The sequence below is a fragment of the Labeo rohita genome, chromosome 7 (genome assembly GCF_022985175.1).
Source record: "Labeo rohita strain BAU-BD-2019 chromosome 7, IGBB_LRoh.1.0, whole genome shotgun sequence".
Lineage (NCBI taxonomy): Eukaryota > Metazoa > Chordata > Actinopteri > Cypriniformes > Cyprinidae > Labeo > Labeo rohita.
The window spans coordinates 38,355,267-38,373,647 of record NC_066875.1 but is presented as its reverse complement, the minus strand read 5'-3'; the positions used below and the strand labels follow the sequence as shown (position 1 = coordinate 38,373,647).

At 39.7% G+C, this 18,381-nt stretch overlaps 1 protein-coding gene across 2 annotated transcripts in view; it reads left to right on the top strand.

The window, feature by feature from the left end:
* The first annotated feature begins 8,117 nt into the window (after positions 1-8,117).
* serpinh2 (serine (or cysteine) peptidase inhibitor, clade H, member 2) overlaps positions 8,118-18,381 on the top strand; it is a 33,780-nt gene continuing 23,516 nt past the window's right edge. For both annotated transcript variants that reach the window (XM_051115993.1, XM_051115991.1), the window contains exons 1-2: positions 8,118-8,484; positions 10,518-11,140. In XM_051115993.1, the coding sequence (XP_050971950.1) occupies positions 10,525-11,140 (616 nt within the window). In that variant the 5' untranslated portion in view covers positions 8,118-8,484; positions 10,518-10,524. The remainder of the gene's footprint in view (positions 8,485-10,517; positions 11,141-18,381) is intronic.

The following is an 18,381-nucleotide window of genomic DNA, read 5'->3' as shown; positions in this document are numbered from 1 at the left end:
TCCTGCTCTTTTCTTTTGTCTCCCGTACTCTTCTCCTTTCCCAAGCCGCAGGCCTGGTATTTTTAGGGCCGTGTGAAGGGGTGAAAGCATCGAGCACTTTTTCTCTCATCTCTCCATTTTAATCCCTGAGTGATGGCTGAAATGTGCGAGGCCCAGAAATGACTGTCTCTCCTCGCCTGCGGGCATGAGCCATCAGTCACCTCACTACAGACTAAAACAGCACGATTCCTCTCCAACCTGCCTATGGAGCACACGCGCAGCCCCTGGAGGTGTGTACGTGTGCGACTGTTGTGTAGTAGTGTATGCGGGCTGCATTATGCCAAAAATTAAGAGCACTTCCTTTGTGCCGCTCGCAAACCACCGCCGGGCTAAATGGCGCATTATGCGCCTTTCACTTTTTCACCCTCGCTTTTCACAACGACCATATTGGTTCTACTTACTCACCTCTTTGAGCCAAAAACGAATGCGCCCCTATCGCATCACGGAAACACGCGCGCGCGCACACGCTCGTGTAATGCATAATGCATTGTGCTGTAGCCGTTTCAACGTCCCCCCCCCCCTCCGCACGCCCAGTCTGTTCCAGGCTATCAGACATGACAGTGCCAGCTGGGCTCCTGGCAGCAGCCGAGCAGGGAGGAGGAGAAAGAGAGAGAATCCAAGAGAGAAAGAGAGATGGAGACACAGCAGGACAATGTGAAGAAAGGATGCGGGGGGGGAGGCGGTGGGAGGCGCGGTTTGCAGCGCTCCGGCGTCTGTTCCGTTCCCCGCTGATCTAAGACGTGTTGCAGAACCGTGCCGGTCGGATTTTTTTGGGACGGAAAGCCGCTCTGGGTTGAGCAGTGTTCAGTTTATATAAAGACAGCTGTCAGCACAGGAGTGTGTGCCACTTCCAAACACTCCACTCATCGCTGACTCACTCTGAGCAATTAACTGCTCCAGTTAACCTCGCTTCTGTTGATAGAGTAGAGAGAAGGAGAGAGAGAGAGAGAGAGAGAGAGAGAGAGGGAAAAACAGTATCCGAGTGTATCTGTTTGAGCAAATCACCATGTGTGTTCAAGAAAGTGTGAGAACTGAAGAAAGTCTGTGTGCGTGGCTGTCCATCTGTCTGGGAAGGTGTGCCTGTTTAAACCAGCATGTGAGCTTTAAAGCAGCATGTGTATGTGATCATGTCTGAGTTAGCTCAGACTGTTCAGAGACTTCGCAGCTTGTTTTTGTATGGCTGTGCTGGCGCTTGTATGCATAAAGCTGTGCGTTTTGATACGCATACTTTCCTATGCAAAAAGCAGTATGAGTAGGTTGTGAGTAGCATTAATGAATCGTTAGCTGTATGACAAACTGCACTTGCACCTTCTACTGGATGTTTTGCTATTCTATTATACACTGGTTGAGTAAAGGTCAAAGGTCAATATGGCTGATGTAACGTGTCCAGAAATCTTTATACCTAAAGAATGCATCAGTGGTTAAGAAGTTCTTTTTTATTTTGTAGACTAAAATTTTACAGAACATAAACCTCATAACAGAACTGCTATTTATCTTTGAACAAGTGAAGTTAAGTAAATTACTTGTTTGATATTAAAGGGAAAAAACACTCAAAAATTACAATTCTATGATCGTTTACTCAGTACCATACCAGTGCATGTTTTATTCTGCCAAATACAAAAGATGACATTTTGAAGAATGCTGGTAACCAAACTGTTTCATTTCCCATTGATCTACAATGTATTTTTTTTCCAAACAATGGAAATCAATGGGAACGAAAATGTTTTAGTGACGTGAGGATAAGTAAATAAAAGCAAAATTTTCATTTTTTGGTGGACTATCCTTTTAAGTTACCATATATGCACTGTTGTTCAAAAGTTTTAGGATTTGTTTTTAGGATTTTTAATGTTTTCTTAAAGGGGTCATCGGATGCCATTTTCCACAAGTTGATATGATTCTTTAGGGTCTTAATGAAAAGTCTCTAATATACTTTGATTAAAAATTCTCAGTGGTTTTGTAAAATAATACCCTTTTTACCTTGCCAAAATCAGGTCTGCAAAAATTATCTCATTCTAAGGGGTTGTTCCTTTAAATGCAAATGAGCTCTGCTCGCCCCGCCCCTCTCTTCTCTCTGTGGAGTGACGAGCTTGTTTACTTTAGCCGCATTTAGCCGCGTTTAGCCGCTAAACTTCCTAACTACCACGTTATAAGGAAAGGAGATCGCAAAGATTCATAAAAAATGCTTATACTCACTTCTGCTGTAAGTGAAGCTGGATCATGAATGATTTGCGCGAACATAGACTGATATATGTAGATCGGGAGGTGCATTCCATTCACAAACAAATGTAATCTACTGCATGTTCAGCGGCTCAGATGTCGGGAGTAAATGACGACCACTATGTTCATTATTACATCCAGCAACACAACACCTTAATCACTCAATCGGAGATATTCTTGTCTAACTTACATCCCTGCTTCGGCATCGAAAGTTACTGGACTGTGACAGCTGGTCTAAGGTAAGAGCTCATGTCAATCAACTATTGTGGGAGCGGCGTCTCTCGGTGTGACGGCACATATGAGAACGGCTCGATTTGAAAAAGGGGATATTATTTTTACAGATTAATTAAAAACCACTGCATGGATTTTTATCATTATAGGGTAGATTTGTACATACACTGCCAACACACATTAATGTTCAAACAACATGAAAAAGTGAACTTAGCATTCGATGACCCCTTTAAAGAAATCTCATATGCTGATCAAAGTTGTTTGATCAAAAATACAGAAAAAAAGATAATATTAGGAAATATTATTGCAATTTAAAATAACAGTTTTCTATTTTAATGTTTTTCTAAAATATAATTTATTTCCATGTTGCAAATTGAATTTTCATCAGCCATTACTCCAGTCTCCAGTTACATGATCCTTCAGAAATCATTCTGATTTATTATCAGTGTTAAAACTGTTGTGCTGCTTTATTTACTTATTTATTTTGAACCTGCAATATTTTTTTTAGGATTTTTTATGAATAAAAAGATAAAAAGAACAACATTTATACAAAATAGAAATCCTTTCTAACAATATAAGTCTTTTTTTTATCAATTTAACACATCCTTGCTGAATAAAAGTATTAATTTCTTTCAAACAAAGAAAGAAAGAAAAAAATTTTGAACGGCTGTGTATATTGTTACAAAAGATTTCTGTTTGAAACAAATGCTGTTCTTTTTAATGTTTTATTAGTCAGAGAATCCTGAAAAAGGTATCACAGGTTCCAAAAAATATAATGCGGCTCAGCTGTTTCCAGTGCTGATAATAAATCAGCATATCACACATATGACACTGAACCTTTGCATTTGCTGCATTTAAACAACTTATGTTTACATCATATCTCATGCATTATTTTATGGGAAAATCTGTTTTACACACTGAAATGTCTGCATTAAATATGATGAAAATCCATGCACTTTTTATCTTTTAATATATATTTTGTGTAAATGTTTAACAGACAAATAATTTTTCTTTTATTTCATATGTCAGGCTTGGGTTAACTGTATGTATATTTCTCTGCTTCTGTGCACTTTAACCAGACGCCATTACAGAAAAACCATCACGCCCACCTCTGTCATCTGCTCCCTTCACCCGACACCCTTTTTCTTGACTCGGGATCGCCCTGAGGGTCGGCCGCCCGGTTTGCCTCGTCTCACAGGAAACTCCTAGAGCCTCTGCCTGGAAACATCTGAGACAGAGAACAGATGGCGCTGTGATTTCTGACAATTGTGAACATGTTTTCCCCCCCAACTGTGTTTGTGTGTGTGTGTGTGTGTGTGTGTGTGTTTGTGCTCTTTTTGCTATCTAGACCTCCGCTCCTGTAGACTATATACCCTTGGGTGTGTATTTGCATGAATGAGAGAGTGAGAAAAAAAGGAAGAGTGGAAATATGTATGTTTATGTTCTTTTCAGGCCTACTTGCTGCTGTGGGTCTGACCCAGGGATCATCATGGATTAAAAGCACTGGGAAACGCGCCACAGGTCCGTCACTCAACACGCTCGGATCCAAAACGAGTACAACGGGGTGTTGACAGATCTTCTCTTTTAACGCTGATCTCAGAGCGGTACTCCAGAATCTCTTATTATGATGGGAATTTGAATGTAGATGAGAGAGTCTGCTCTCAAACCAGCATATATAGGAGACTAAGCGTGAAACAGCACCGGCGGGGCCCGCGGGTCAGGGATGATGATGAACTGACGGAGTGCATGGAGGAGCTGAACCCCACTGTTTGTCCTGAAATGGCTCCAACATATAAAAGGCCCTGCAGTAAAGGTGTGTATATGTGTGTGTGTGAGCTTCACCGTCTACAGGCTCGTACGGAAAGTAAATCAGGGGCCTATTGTACCATAAATGTCACTCGCCCTGCCTCTCGTCTCCTGTCGCTGGCAGAGCGTTTTGCGGGTTATGAGACTGGATGGACACCAATGCTCTGCCTTAAAGGTGTCCAGAAGATGCTGGAAGAGACTCGTGCACAAGATGAACTGTGAATTTTGGTTTCTGTGTGTTTTATAAGACAGCATCCATAAGGAAAGGCAATTAAGCTGAATGGTAAAAGTCCATTATTTCTGTATATTGTCTCTGGCACTGTAGAGACGTCCAACATATTGGAAGCAGTTGTGCCCTTTGAGGGGCATATAATGTGGTAAATAGCAGAGTAAACTTGATTTTTACATTCTGACGAAAATGTGAGTGGTATTTGCATATTTAAAACTGCCACAATTTTAGAGAACATTAAAGGATTTTTATATTAATCAACATCAGCTAATATTCAATATTTAATTAGCCATGCACATTTCCTCTAGTTTTACATTTAGATTAATGTAATGCTTGCTTAAATGTAATCTTTAAAAACATTACTAATTTAATAACACTGTAAAATGTAATCTTTGACAAATCTAAAAATGAATATAGCTGCAAGCAGTGATTACCAGGGTTCAAGCACTTAAGACATTTAAGCACATAAGGAAAAAGACATTGTGTTAACATAGCTGTAGCCATCATAAGTCAATGATTAAAAAAGCATTTTTGGCAAGTACAGGTAATTTACCATAGAAATATGATGATTTTGATCATTTATGACTGTTGTAGCATCACCTATGGTCGAATTTCCATTAAATGTTGCATGCTTGTTAAGAATCATTTATCGCATATGCTCAACCAGTTGCATGAGGATTTGAGTTTTCCTTTAGGCTTTATAGGATTTTGGGTAAATTTGGACAGGCCCCGTTTCTAAATCCCCCATCATAGCCTCCCAAAGGGTAAATGTAATTATTTTTTTTATTATTATTGACCGAGAGAGTCCGTAGAATTCTACTGCAGTGTTTTTTTTCCAGATTGAGCAAAAAACTCAGCACTAGTTCACAAAAGTAGGTTTTTGACATCTTAATTATTTAATAAACGATTTGATTCACGGCAGTGGTTACAGAGGTAAAGTTGTCCAGACTGAGGAGTTCTGTTATACGAATATGCGAAAAACCGCACAACGTACAATCACTTACGCCAGGGGTCATTAAACTTGTTTCTGGAGGGCCGGTGTCCTGTAGAGTTTACCTCCAGCTTTCCTCAACACAAGTTTCAAGTATAACAAGTAAGACCTTGATTAGCTGGTTTAGGTGTGTTTGATTAGGGTTGGAGCTAAACTCTGCAGGGACACCAACCCTCCAGGACCGGATCTGGTGACCCCTGACTTGAAAAATGTGATATCACCCCCTAATGGCCGATATCTTTCAAATTTTTCTCAAAGCTTTCTCAAAGGGCCCTGAATCGAACAGTTTTGGTGAGTTTCGTTCCGACTGGTCTTCGTTAACCTTGTCTAACAAGTGCTCAAACTTGGCGGCCAATGGCGGCCATGTTTTTTGAGAGACGAAAATGTCCTTATAGACACTTGTGGCACTTTGGACCAAGATCATGCACATGCATTTTCATGTTGAAAGGACAAATGATTGCGCAGTTATAGCCATTTTTATGTTTTTTCCCTTTAATAGCTCCACCAAGTGCCCAAGCGCTGTGATTTTTATTCCTGTGATATTCCTTAGATTGAGCTCTTACATAAGTGTTCTAAGTTTGACGGAGATCTAAAAGTGTCTACGCCCCTTTTTAACGTTTTGGCGTCCCTTTGCAATGGTGAGTCGTGGAAATCGCTGATCCGTGGCCATTCTAAAAATTACAATAGGGTTTCAGCGCTATGTGCTTGAACCCCTAAATATACATTTTTCCTACTGTACATTAAAAAGTTTATGATGCCAAAATTTAGAAGTGGCATTTAATTTTAGATTTTTTATTATTTATTTAAAAAATGTAAAAAAATATTTTAGAAATTTTATATTGTTTTATTATAAATATATAATAAATATTTTTATTTATAAATGTAACAATATTACAATATTATATAGAAATATTAAAATTTCTCTTCTACCAGCCATTTATTGGTTATTGGCTGTAACATAAAAATAATTACTGGCTTAAATGAATAATAATTACAGTAAATAATTACTGGTATCTGCCAGGATTTTTATATTGGTGTATCTCTAATTGCTGAGTCTGCAAGAGTGTTCTGTGTGACTCCTGTTCCAAGTCAAAACTGTCTATGATGTTCAGATCACTCCTTAAGTGAACATTTTAATTTCTCCATCATGCTTCAGAATATTAATTCATATCGTCTTAATAAATTAATCTTCATAAATAAGCCATACTTTTCCCTTTCAGCCCTGAGGCCAAACATTTAACCCATAAACCTACAGCAAGGCAAACGTGGATGACCTGATAAGTAGAAATAAGATCATGCAATGACATTTGATATGTGAGATCATTAACGGAGGGCCACGCATTACTACAACCACAGGGGTGGAATGAACATTAATGGTATGAAGGTGCGTCTAGGAGGTCAAAGGTTGGATATACGAGTAGCAAAGGGAAGGGTAAAGGTGTCACACCGGTGAAAGGTGAGACCCCTGAAAGATGCAAATCCCAAACAGGGTGTCCACGGATGTCTGCAGTTTCCCGAGGGACTCGTTTAGGTGCGAAGCAGCCGCGGGCAGATGGATCACCTGGGCCGGTGTGTCCGTGAAACCCGCTCATTATAGGCTCGGCTGACTGTGATAACCTGATCGGTTTAACAGTTTCTCTTATAACGGCTGAGGTTTTGATTTCGAAGCAGGGAGGGAGGGGGATGGGGGATTCTAGACCAATATGAAAGGGCAACTAATTACAGGCTCCAACGACTGTGATGTTCTGCGAAGGTCCTTAAGGCAGCAGCTCCCAGAGAGATGGTTAAGACATATCCAGTTACACCAATAAGCCCTATCCTCCACATAAAGCAAGCAGCCATGACCAGTCACACATTAGTCATCATTACTGTGAGTGCACGTGTGTGAAGGAGGGGCGTATTTCCAGTCAGCATGCTGGCAGTATGTGCACTTCGGGGGTGAATGCACTAGATGTGATGCGTGAGGCCTCTGACAGCTTTAGATTCAAAAAGCATATGCACAGCATGTATGTCTAATTACCCATCACAGCATATGAGTGCAAGCTACAGCAGTGTGTGTGTATGTGTGACAGCCATTGTACGTGTGCTTGTGTATTCACCAGCGTGTGCTTTGTAGACGACTATCTGAGAGTGCGATGTGGATTAGAGGAGTAATTGGCAGAGTCTATGTACTGTCATGTCCCGGCAGGCTGTTTAGTATTGCGGCGTGTTTGTCGTGATCTGAGAGTCTGTCTCCAGGCCTGATTCTCCTTTTCCACCCTCTCTGACTATGTGAACATCAATTGATTCTGTCTGCTAGTGCTATCCGCTCATTGATCAATTTGCAGTTCAACTTGCCTAATCTTGAACCTTGCCTTTTAAAAACAGAAAATGAAGCTTTCTGTGTGGATTTTGGAGAACAACACAGCTGAAATCCAAAACTGGGATCTCAAAATGTAAATCACAACGAAGAGGAGTGTGTTTAATGCTTTCGCAGGCGGATACATGACATGCTATTATGGGACAAGTCGACCTTATGTTAGGCCGTGGCGGTGTAGATCGCGGGCGCCCCCTTTCGGTCGCTATTGCAACTGCGGGCTTTCCTGGAGGTGCACAGATGAGGAAAACAACCAGTTGCGTTGAAAACTAAAAGAGATCTTAAATAACAGCCGTATAATGATTTTGCAGGACAAACAGTAGAAAAAACGAGGCGTTTTGTCACTTTTTTCCCTTTACTGTTATAACACCGATAGAGGACAAAAAACAGCTTAACTGTTTAGGTATCGTAAGGAGTTTAATGGAATGTGCGAGATTTCTGGAAAGAGGAAAAATACCCGGATTGAACCCAGCGAGAATACATTTGACTGGAGGAAAAGTGAGCAAACTGTAAAAAGACCCTCCTCCGCCACGTCTGAACCTGCCCTATCAGTTCCTTTCAGCTCAAAACCAGCAGAAGAAGCCGGAGGAGGAAGGAAGCTTTAATTAATTAACGGTACGAGCAAACAAGGAACTTTTTCACTTTGTTTTTTGCCCCTCAGTTCTCCGAGCAGACGGAACAGCTGCGCTCGCTCAGCAAGCGCAAAAATCAACATCTACTGTTCCGCCTGTATAATATCCTCCAACGTCTGCTGTTATTTAAGGGTGTTTGTTTATTCTGTCTTTTCTGTGATCTCTCGGATATAAAGCGAAATGTCCGGAGGACGCTCTTCGGTTTACGGTTTAGATTTAAGAGGATTGTAACGTTTATTTTAGTGATGTATAGGCCCTGAAAATGCCTGGTCACTACTTAATACCCTGTCAGCAGCGCAACTGAATGGAAAATGAATTTGATGTCGGGATTAGAGTGTCAGAAGATGGAGCTTTATAAAAAAATTACCATGGTAACCATTTTTTTATCGCCAAAATATCATATCTACTACTGTAAAATTTGAATTAAATCTCATTCAGTGTTATCTGTCATCGTTTAATTTCTTTTATGACAGGAACATCACGATTTTATCATAGTTGTGGTATTTTGAGGTAAACTCTGGTTACCACAAACATTTTTTGTAAAGACAGCTGAGGTATTTTTTGCTTTTCAGTATTGTTGTTCTGTGTGATAGATTGTGGTTTGGACCCTGAGGCCTTGAGCCGAGCTTCCTGAAGCATTTAGAAGGCACTGCTAATGTAAAATTGATATAGATAGGTAAACAGTGCTTGAATGTGGGCCAATAATATAATTAAATACAATAAATTAAAACAAACAATTTTGGAGACTCTCCAAGAGGCTGGTGTCCTGAGACCTCACAGGACCATAATCCATCCTCAGAGTACAGTACTTAAACATAAATTAGTATTTGTAAAGATAGATGCAGTAAAGATGTGTACTAGGATGGGACTGGTTTTTATCCATCTAAAATTGAAGATGAATTGTAAAAAGTGGTGTTACATATCAGAATTATAAGTGCTTATTTTTTTTCTTCACTCTACTAAAGCATAATATGTTTGTAGATATTTAGAAAACATGGTAGGTTCACATATTTGTTTCTCTGAAATGATTCAGCCATTCATTCTACACTGAAATGTGCGTTCGATGTCGTAATGTCTGTTTTTGTTTTGGTCTGTGTGATTCCACCCGCTGTCAATTTACCTAATATTATTTTGACACATCAGGTTGCCAGTTAGCAGAAAAACTTGCCAGGAAACAAACTGGGGTCAAAGATCACAGATTCTACCCCACCTAAAAAAAACCCTGGCTCACCAATTTACCAGCTTAAGCCCAAAGTATACTTAGTTTTTGTATTTGTAGGCTTGTGTATATGTACAGTCGAATGCATAGCCTTTCAAAGTATACTCCATTTGATGTGCATGAATGCGTCCATTTCTTTTTGTTTTCTACTGTGAAACAATGGCCCAGGACAGTGTTGCCACGCTGTGAAAACAAAGGTTACTGCAAAATAACTTTAGTGCGCGTGTGTGACCTGCGCATACAAAGTACGAAAAATCGGGTGGTGCGCGTACAGTACACGCATAAAATTATGATGACGAAATTTGTGTCACTTGCATTGTACGCTGTCCCTTGTGTATGTACAAAAAGTGAAGTATACTTTGGGATTTAAAGTGCAAGGCTTGTCGCCATTCATTATCAGTTGGGCTCGTTTTGTTTTCATGTCTTCAATCTGGCAACCTTCATGAGCATTGAGTATGAGGAGGAGGGGGCGGGTGAAACAATGCTCTTCAATATTTTGAATTTGGACTGCAAAACTCATTTCAACCTTTGGCTGTCAATATTACATACAGCACTTTTTATTATTTGAAAAAATAAAAGTGTTTGACATCAGTCGAAAAGAAAGTCATTTCAGAGGTAGAGCAAAAAGACATTTTATTCTTTTGAATTCAGTGCACCAGTTAATTATCCCCAGTATAAACAGGAATATGTGGTGTAAAATAATGAGATCAGTTTAACTTTCATATTGGCTCTAGCAATGTAACATACTTAGCATTCGTGGAATGATATTTTAATATTTCTCGCTCTTTCTTCTCCAGTCCTGCAATGGTGCCCATCTCTCCTGTTCCTCTCCTGTTTCTACTAGTGTTGGCTCTGCAGAGCATCTGGTCATCTGCCTCACAGGAACTGAAAGTTCAAAGCTCGCCTCAGCCAGAAATCTCCAGATTACATCACCCCACCTGGAGCCTGGGGCTGCAGCTGTATAGGTCGCTCCGCATTGATGGTTCCCAGACCAACACCTTCATCTCCCCACTTCTGTTGGCTAACTCCCTGCTAGCTCTAGAGGGTGGAGCTAAAGGATCCACAGCAGGCCAGTTTCATGATCTCCTGAGGATCACCAAAAATGATAAGGCCGTAGGAGAAGCTTTAACCAAGGCATTGAAATCTGTGCGTGAAGCTAATGGAACCAGTTATGCGTTGCGCAGTTCCTCTGCACTGTTTTCCAAACAAGCCCCTAAACTGGAGAAGAGTTTTCTGGAGAAGCTCCAGACCCACTTTGGATTGCAGCATGTGGCACTGGAGGATGCACAGAAACATGACATGGAGAAGCTCCAGTCCTGGGCTAAAAGTGGGATGGATGGAGAAGAGACAGTAGATCTGGAACTGGCACTGGAGACCAAACCTGGAGCCATGATCCTTGCCAATGCACTGAACTTTAAAGGTGAGAAGAAAGAATAAGTTGGAAACTAGTTTAGCTGGCTTAATAATGCTAGAACACAATTATATTCTAATATGATATTGTGTTGAGTTACATAATGAGGTTAAGGAAAGTTATTTTAATCACTGAGTGCGAATTACATATAACAGGCCATGGCGTTTCACAAAGACAGACTAAAAAGCTTCTGTGAATAACATGCTTTAGGAACAGGCATTAGACACAGTTAAAGTGAAGGTGTGGCTTGTCTACTGTACTTAGGGGATCAGAATAGTTGTGTCTAATCTTGAAGTTTTATGGTCCATTATGTGTTTGGACTTTAGCCAGACGGCATTGCAAAATTCATAGTCTCATCCTTCACTGATGCACTGTAATACCTGCCTTTACTTAAATGGCCTGTGGGAAGTGAATGCTATGATTTTCTATAATTTGAGTTCTTAGTGATGTTTTGTTCATGAACTAATCAGTGTTTTTGAATGACTTGTAGACATGAAAGATTTGTAGACACGCAAATTGTAAAGATAAAAATATATTAGTGGTTAAATCCAGTTCTGTAATTAGATTGGCAGATCGACGTTCCAAGAGCGCTGATGTAAATTCCAACAGCACTGCAATTTCAATCATGAATTCAAGTGGGATTAGAATCATTGATTCAACTGATTTGTTTCATTCTGGAACGAAACAAGAGACTGCTCGTATGGCTGCGTTCCACTTCACTTTTAGACACACACTTCCAAACTTCCCTAAGCACTTCCCCTCGGGGAATCCCCGCTGCGGTTTTGAAGTGTGTTCTACTTTGTGAAGTGGATGAGGGAAGTTTATATGGGCAGATCCTTGACCCCTCGATTTTGACCGAGGAAGTGAGTCTACTTCACATGTACACTTCAGGCAGCTCCATAAACCACAGTGCAACAATGCAAATTAAGATATTTTTGAACGACCTTCGTTCAACACAAATTGAGATATAATGATGAAATACAAGAGCTTTTTGACCCTCCATAGACAGCAACACAATTGACACGTTCAAGGCCCAGAAAAGTAAGGACATTGATAAAATTGTCAATGTGACATCAGTGGTTCAACCTTAACTGAACCACCAATGGTGTGAGGACCCTTTTGGAATTGCTCAGTTTCTTCTTTATTTTCTCCAAAATCAGTCGCATTTTTGAGGGCCTAAACATGCTCAAACTCATGAAACTTTGCACACACACTAAAAGTGGTGAAAATTTTGGGTTTCTGGAGTGGGTGTGGCAAAAATGGCTCGATAGGGCCACTTATAAAATTTCAACGAAGTGCCCCTCGAGCTGTTTCACATACATGTAGGAAATTTGTTAGACACATGTAATACCAATACCTACAAAAAAGTCCCCCGGTACGAAGTTCGAAACTCAACAGCCATTTTTGCCATTTTCAGGGGTGTATTTAAACCAACTCCTCCTACAGATTTAATCAGATCAACACCAAATTTGGTCAGTATAATCTAAAACCCTTTGTGACATTAAATTGCAAAGATCTTGAGTTTTCGTTGAAGGGTGTGTCTGTGGTGGCCTGACAAAGTTCGATGTCTTGCCATGTAAAAGGTAGTTGTTATAACTTGGACATACAATGTCCAATCTGCTGCAAACTATACCTGTTTGATAAGAGTCCTGTCCTGAACGCATATAAAGACCAGTTTTCAGTTATTATCATAGCGCCACCTGCTGAAAACAGGAAATGCCTTGATTTACACTAACTTAAACATGTAATGTCCATTCTGCACTAGACTTCACATAAATCCTGGCCTGAAGACATCGAATGGCAAATAATCAGTTACAATCATATCTGGCAGCAGGAAGATTGCCACATATAAATGATTTTGACATGTTCCTCCTATATGTACCATTTTAAATCCATATTGCTCACCATTTGCTGTTTTCTTAAAGCCGCTGGGCGGTGGTGAGCCCGGGTGGGAGCGCCCTTTTGACGCTGCTTGCAGCTTTAATTTAATTTGTATTCTGAAGATAAACAGAGGTCTTACAGGTTCACACTGACATGAGGGTGGGTAATTAATGACAGAAGTTTAATTTTTGAGTGAACTAACCCTGTAAACATTTTAAAAACACAAACAAAACAGTTCCAGTTCATTGCCAATTCCAAGGTCGTAGGTGGGTTAAAACAGTTTTGCACTCACAGATATCACCTCATATCTAAAAAAAAAGGCAAGAAGTGATATTTGAGCCAAACAGGATCAGACAAGAGTGGTCATAGCACCGCTGGGCTTCCGCTCTCTTGCGTGCTAGAGAATTAGCTAGTACAGATTGTGCTGCTGCTTGATAAATGGACTATAAGCAGTTGCACGACTGATGCTGAAGGTGAAAATTTGCTTGGAGGATAAGGAATCACACTTTAGGGGGTGTGCAAAACATACGTGTGACTATAGTGATTTATGTTTGTGTAGCAAATGCACCTGTGAAGTGCATGTGTTTGCTTATGTATTTGTTTACTGTATATACAGTACACACCTGCTTGTGTTCACGCTGGGAAGTCTGATTTATTTCAGTGAATTTGTGTTTAGTAAACAAATTGTTTGGAATAAATGATTCATTATTTCAATGCAATTTTCATCACAGTTTTCAAACCACAGTCAAGTGATTTACAAACACTCTGTGAATCAAAGCGTTGGTTCAAAAGAATGATTCTTTATAAATCAGTAGTTTATTCATTCTCCTTCACACCCAGCCTGCAAGGTTGATGACAAACCATCACCAGTATATCAGGAAGAGCCTATGCATCTTCCCGGGAGAAGAGGTGTGTCATCTTAAATAATTTAGTAACGATCGTCTGCATCTCCTGCCCTCCAGTGAGTGGCTATATTCTTCATACAGTACTCTTCTGCTGACTGCATAGAGTGCAGTATATAGTGCATACTGCCTGCCATTTAAAAAACATATGAGTTTGTATGCAACAGTGAACTGCATTATTGTTACATGACAGTCACTTTGCAATTCTGTGAATTGCATCGTCTTGTCACCTCTGGAATATATATATGGTTATTCAAATCCACGCGTGCAGAAAATTAGCATAATATGCACAGAACATGTCTTTTCTTGGATATTTGCTTGTATTGCAATGTATGCAAAGCAACTTAGTGCATTTAAAGTATGCATTTTTATCAGTTCAAGCATTCCCCATGGGAATCAAATTCATGACCATGGCATTGCTAGCACCATTCCCTGTCATTTAAGTTACTGGAATTTTTGCGAGATAGCTTTAAATTTGTGTCAGTCATATGAGCAGCATGGTTCAGTGTGTTAAAGCTTGCATGGTAACTATTATGCCAAGGCACTGATTTAGTATTTCTAACCCTGAACCCATGTACAGGCATTTTAAACTGAAAGGAAAAAAAATTTGTCATGCTCAAGAGAGGGTAGTTTTCTTGTCTTATTATTACTGAGCTGTAATAGTAATATTGTTTTTGCACAAAAGCCGTGCGGTACATTCAGTACTGTGTTTAGTCAAATCAGAGACAGTTCGACAATACTTAAGTTTCTTGTCACTTCCAAGAAGAGATGTTAAATATGCTTGAAGGGTTTAGAATGAGTTTTTAACATGCCGGTGCTATATGCTGTTCTACTTCACCGGAGTTCTGTCTCTCTCTCTCTCTTTTTGTGCATTGTCTCACCCACATGCTGGAGTCTTGTTCTACTCATCGATTTCTTTGTCTGAGTAATACTGGCAGGTGCTTTGATCCTATTTTAAACACAGAGCGATGGGAACGGAGCGGTAGGAGGAGAGCTTCTCTCTACTACCAAACGCAACAGGAAATCAAGTTTGGATTGATTTTAGGTTGATAAGCAATCTAATTAATTTCTTTTGTTTTATGTTTTGACTTAATTACATATTTTTTTTTTTCCCGTTCGCAAGCAAGAAGCGCAAGTCGGTGGAAGTTCATTAATTCAGCCGATGAAATATACAAATTAGATCAGACAATAGATTGGGCCCTGTGAATGAGATTATGAAAATTGAATTCATAGTTTGGATTTATAATTTAAAGGCAGTCAGTAGTCGCACCGCTTCAGGGTTCTGTAGTAATTCATTTAGTCGCCAGTGTAATATTAACTTTGTCCGAAGCTTTTTCATCGCCCCTCTGATGGCTCGTTTGTGGACTTTTACTCTTGGTGTTAATCTGAGAGCGCTTTCTCTGTTCTCCTGAAATCTGTTCAATCATGCATGTGCCTGCTTCAGATTTTTTGAGCCAAGTGGATTTGGATTGCGACTTTCAAAAAAAATGAATAATGTTCAAAAAAAAAATATTTTATAGGAAAATTTGCGCCTTCTGGAGATCATTTGCTTTAAGAAGTTAAAAAAAGAAAAGAAACGTCCTCTCACTATTAGCTGCTTTTATTCCCATATGTGACCCTGGACCACAAAAGCAGTCATAAGTCGCACAGGTATTTTTGTAGCAATAGCCAATAATGCACTGAATGTGTCAAAATGATTTTTCTTTTTTTAATGCGAAAAATCATTAGGATAAGATGTAAAGATCATGTTCCATGAAGATATTTTGTACATTTCCTACTGTAAATATATCAAAACTTAATTTTTGATTAGTAATATGCATTGCTAATAACTTCATTTGGACAACTTTAAAGGCAATTTTCTCAATATTTAGATTTTTTTTTGCACCCTTCAGATTCTACATTTTCAATAGTTGTATCTCGGCCAAATATTGTCCTAACAAACCATACATCAATGGAAAGTTCAGTTATTCAGCTTTCATAAATCTAAATTTCAAAAATTGACCCTTATAACTTGTGGTCCATGGTCACATAAATCAAAAGTCACAGTTGAGTAGTAACAGCCACTTCTTTCTGTGAGATATTACTCTACTCTTTCACCAAGACACTTGCGAGTTCTTAAACATGCCTGAGGGGACACATGCTTACATGTGAGTTTCCACTCCAAGGTCGATCAGCTGTCCTTCCTGTCTCCCTGCCCAGTCTTCAGTGTTTTACATTACAGACATTGCAGTTCATTGTTCTGGCCACATCTGCAGTCCTTGTGCCTTCCTGCAGCAAGACAAAGACATGTTCACGCAGGTGAGCAAGAAACCTGACTGTCTTTTTTCTGGTGTTTTTCAGAGTCAGTAGAAAGGTCTTTTTAATGTCCTGAGTTATTATAACTGTGGCCTTAATTGCCTCCAGCCTGTAAGCTGTTCCACAGGTCCATGTGCAATAATTGTTGCACAAAAGTCTCAGAAATATTCAAACCCTTTCCAATAAAAGTGTGTAAAGCTTATTTTTTTTATCTTTAAAAAACAGTATTCTAAAAAGGGACATTACTTTTTTGATGATACTCCCACCTGGAATGACTGGCGGGATTGGCTACAGTTCTCTGGTGGATGTACAATTCATAATTCCAGGTACACTGAAACAAATAGCCACGCACCATGGAGAACTGGATTGGAGCTCGTAGCAGGGGGCAAATGGAGAGCCACAGGTGTGGAGTGAATGCAAGACAGAGGTGAAAGATAAGAGATTTTTGGGGAAATGGTCAAAGGATTTAAAGGGAGACAGAGAGAGAGGGAAAGAAAAAGGGTACTGTAGGCCGATTCAAAGTGTGTTGTGGTGGCAGACACCACACTAGCTCATTACCACAGCCTGTACAGCTCTGTACAGCAAACCCCAAAAAACAAGCACACACACTTCACCCTGAACAGCAGCCCTGCTCCGAGCACCAAAGGATCCGGCGAGAGAAGATGAAAGCGCTTTAATTCAGAGCGTTTTAGCTTTATTGTTTGTGGCTCGCTTATTACTGAAAATGGGCATGAGAGAGCCTTCAAGATGCAAAACCACACAATAGCTGCATTGTCTTTACACTCTGTAATTAATGAAGAAGGTATGAGTGTCGCTCTCTTGCGAATGCTCGTTGGGTCATTCTGTTTCTCTCTTTCAGTCACAGAATCTCCCAGGATGTTTTCTTTCTTTTGATTGCCAGCCAAGACCGCAGTGACAAGAATCCTTGTGTGGCATTTCAGAAACTCGCATGGCAGAATTCCCCTTTTAATGCTCGCAGTTCCACGAGCTTTGCCACCCCATAATAACTGACAGATACCATGCCATGTGTTTTGAACTTTAGGCTGATCAAATTTCATCCCCCTGTATAATTATTGAAATCCAACTGCTCTGGCTCTTGGCTTGTGTTCACAAGCTTAAAGGGAGCTGCTAGCATACCATTGAGGCGCATGCAAAGCTTGGCACGGCGCCGAACTGAGAGGTTTGCTTTGCCTACACAGGATCAGGTGTTTCTCATAATAAATGACAGTAGAGCGACTCGTCTCGGGTTTGTGAAATGAGACCCTTTTCTTTAAAGAGGAATTCTACCCTAGTTTCTGTCTCTTTGTTTTGTTTATTTTCTGGTTTTGTTAATGGTATTCCTAATTATACGTAAGGAATATGTTTTGAATCCCTCAGGAGGAGGATGTTTAATGCTGAAAGCGGTGGTTTTGGGAGCAGGAGTGTTTTAAGGTGATTATGGAAATTTCATCTTGGGTGGCACATTCCTTGTTAAGGCACAGCAAAACTGAGGCCTGGATAAACTGCAGCTATAAATACAGACGTGCGATCAGGTAACTTTGATGAGACAGTAAAAAACTAGCACTAAATTAAAAAAAGGGGAGATCCTTCTAATACTGGCAAAATATTCAACAACCCTAAAAAAGATCAAGTGGCATTCATTTAAATAAAAATAGCACAAGCACACTGTTTTTATTCCTATGATAACAAAGCTGAATGTTTAGTCACCATTACTTCAGTCTGCAGTGTCACATGATCCTTCATAAATCATTCTAATATGCTAATCTGGTGTTTAAGAAACATGTTATCAGTGTTGAAAACAGCAATAACACAGTGTTACATTTACTTTTTCAGGATTCTTTGGAAGTACAGCATTCATTTGAATATGAAAGTAATACATACTCAAAAAATTGATTTTAGTGTCCATGTTTGCAGTTAATTTGACAAGCTACCCCAGTAGTGACTCAGCTAGGACACCTGTGTGACACATTTTTATTGAATGCATTCACTAAAAATGTCCTTGGGACCCATCGTTTTAAAACAATTGGCTCTGGATATTCAGAAATATCTGGATAAAGAGCATAAATTTTGCTGGTGACACTTTAACATTTTGTATCTGATGCAATTGTATTTAGACATTTTAAAGTGATCCTATTAGGGATTATGAAAGGTTCATATTTTGGTTTTGGGAGT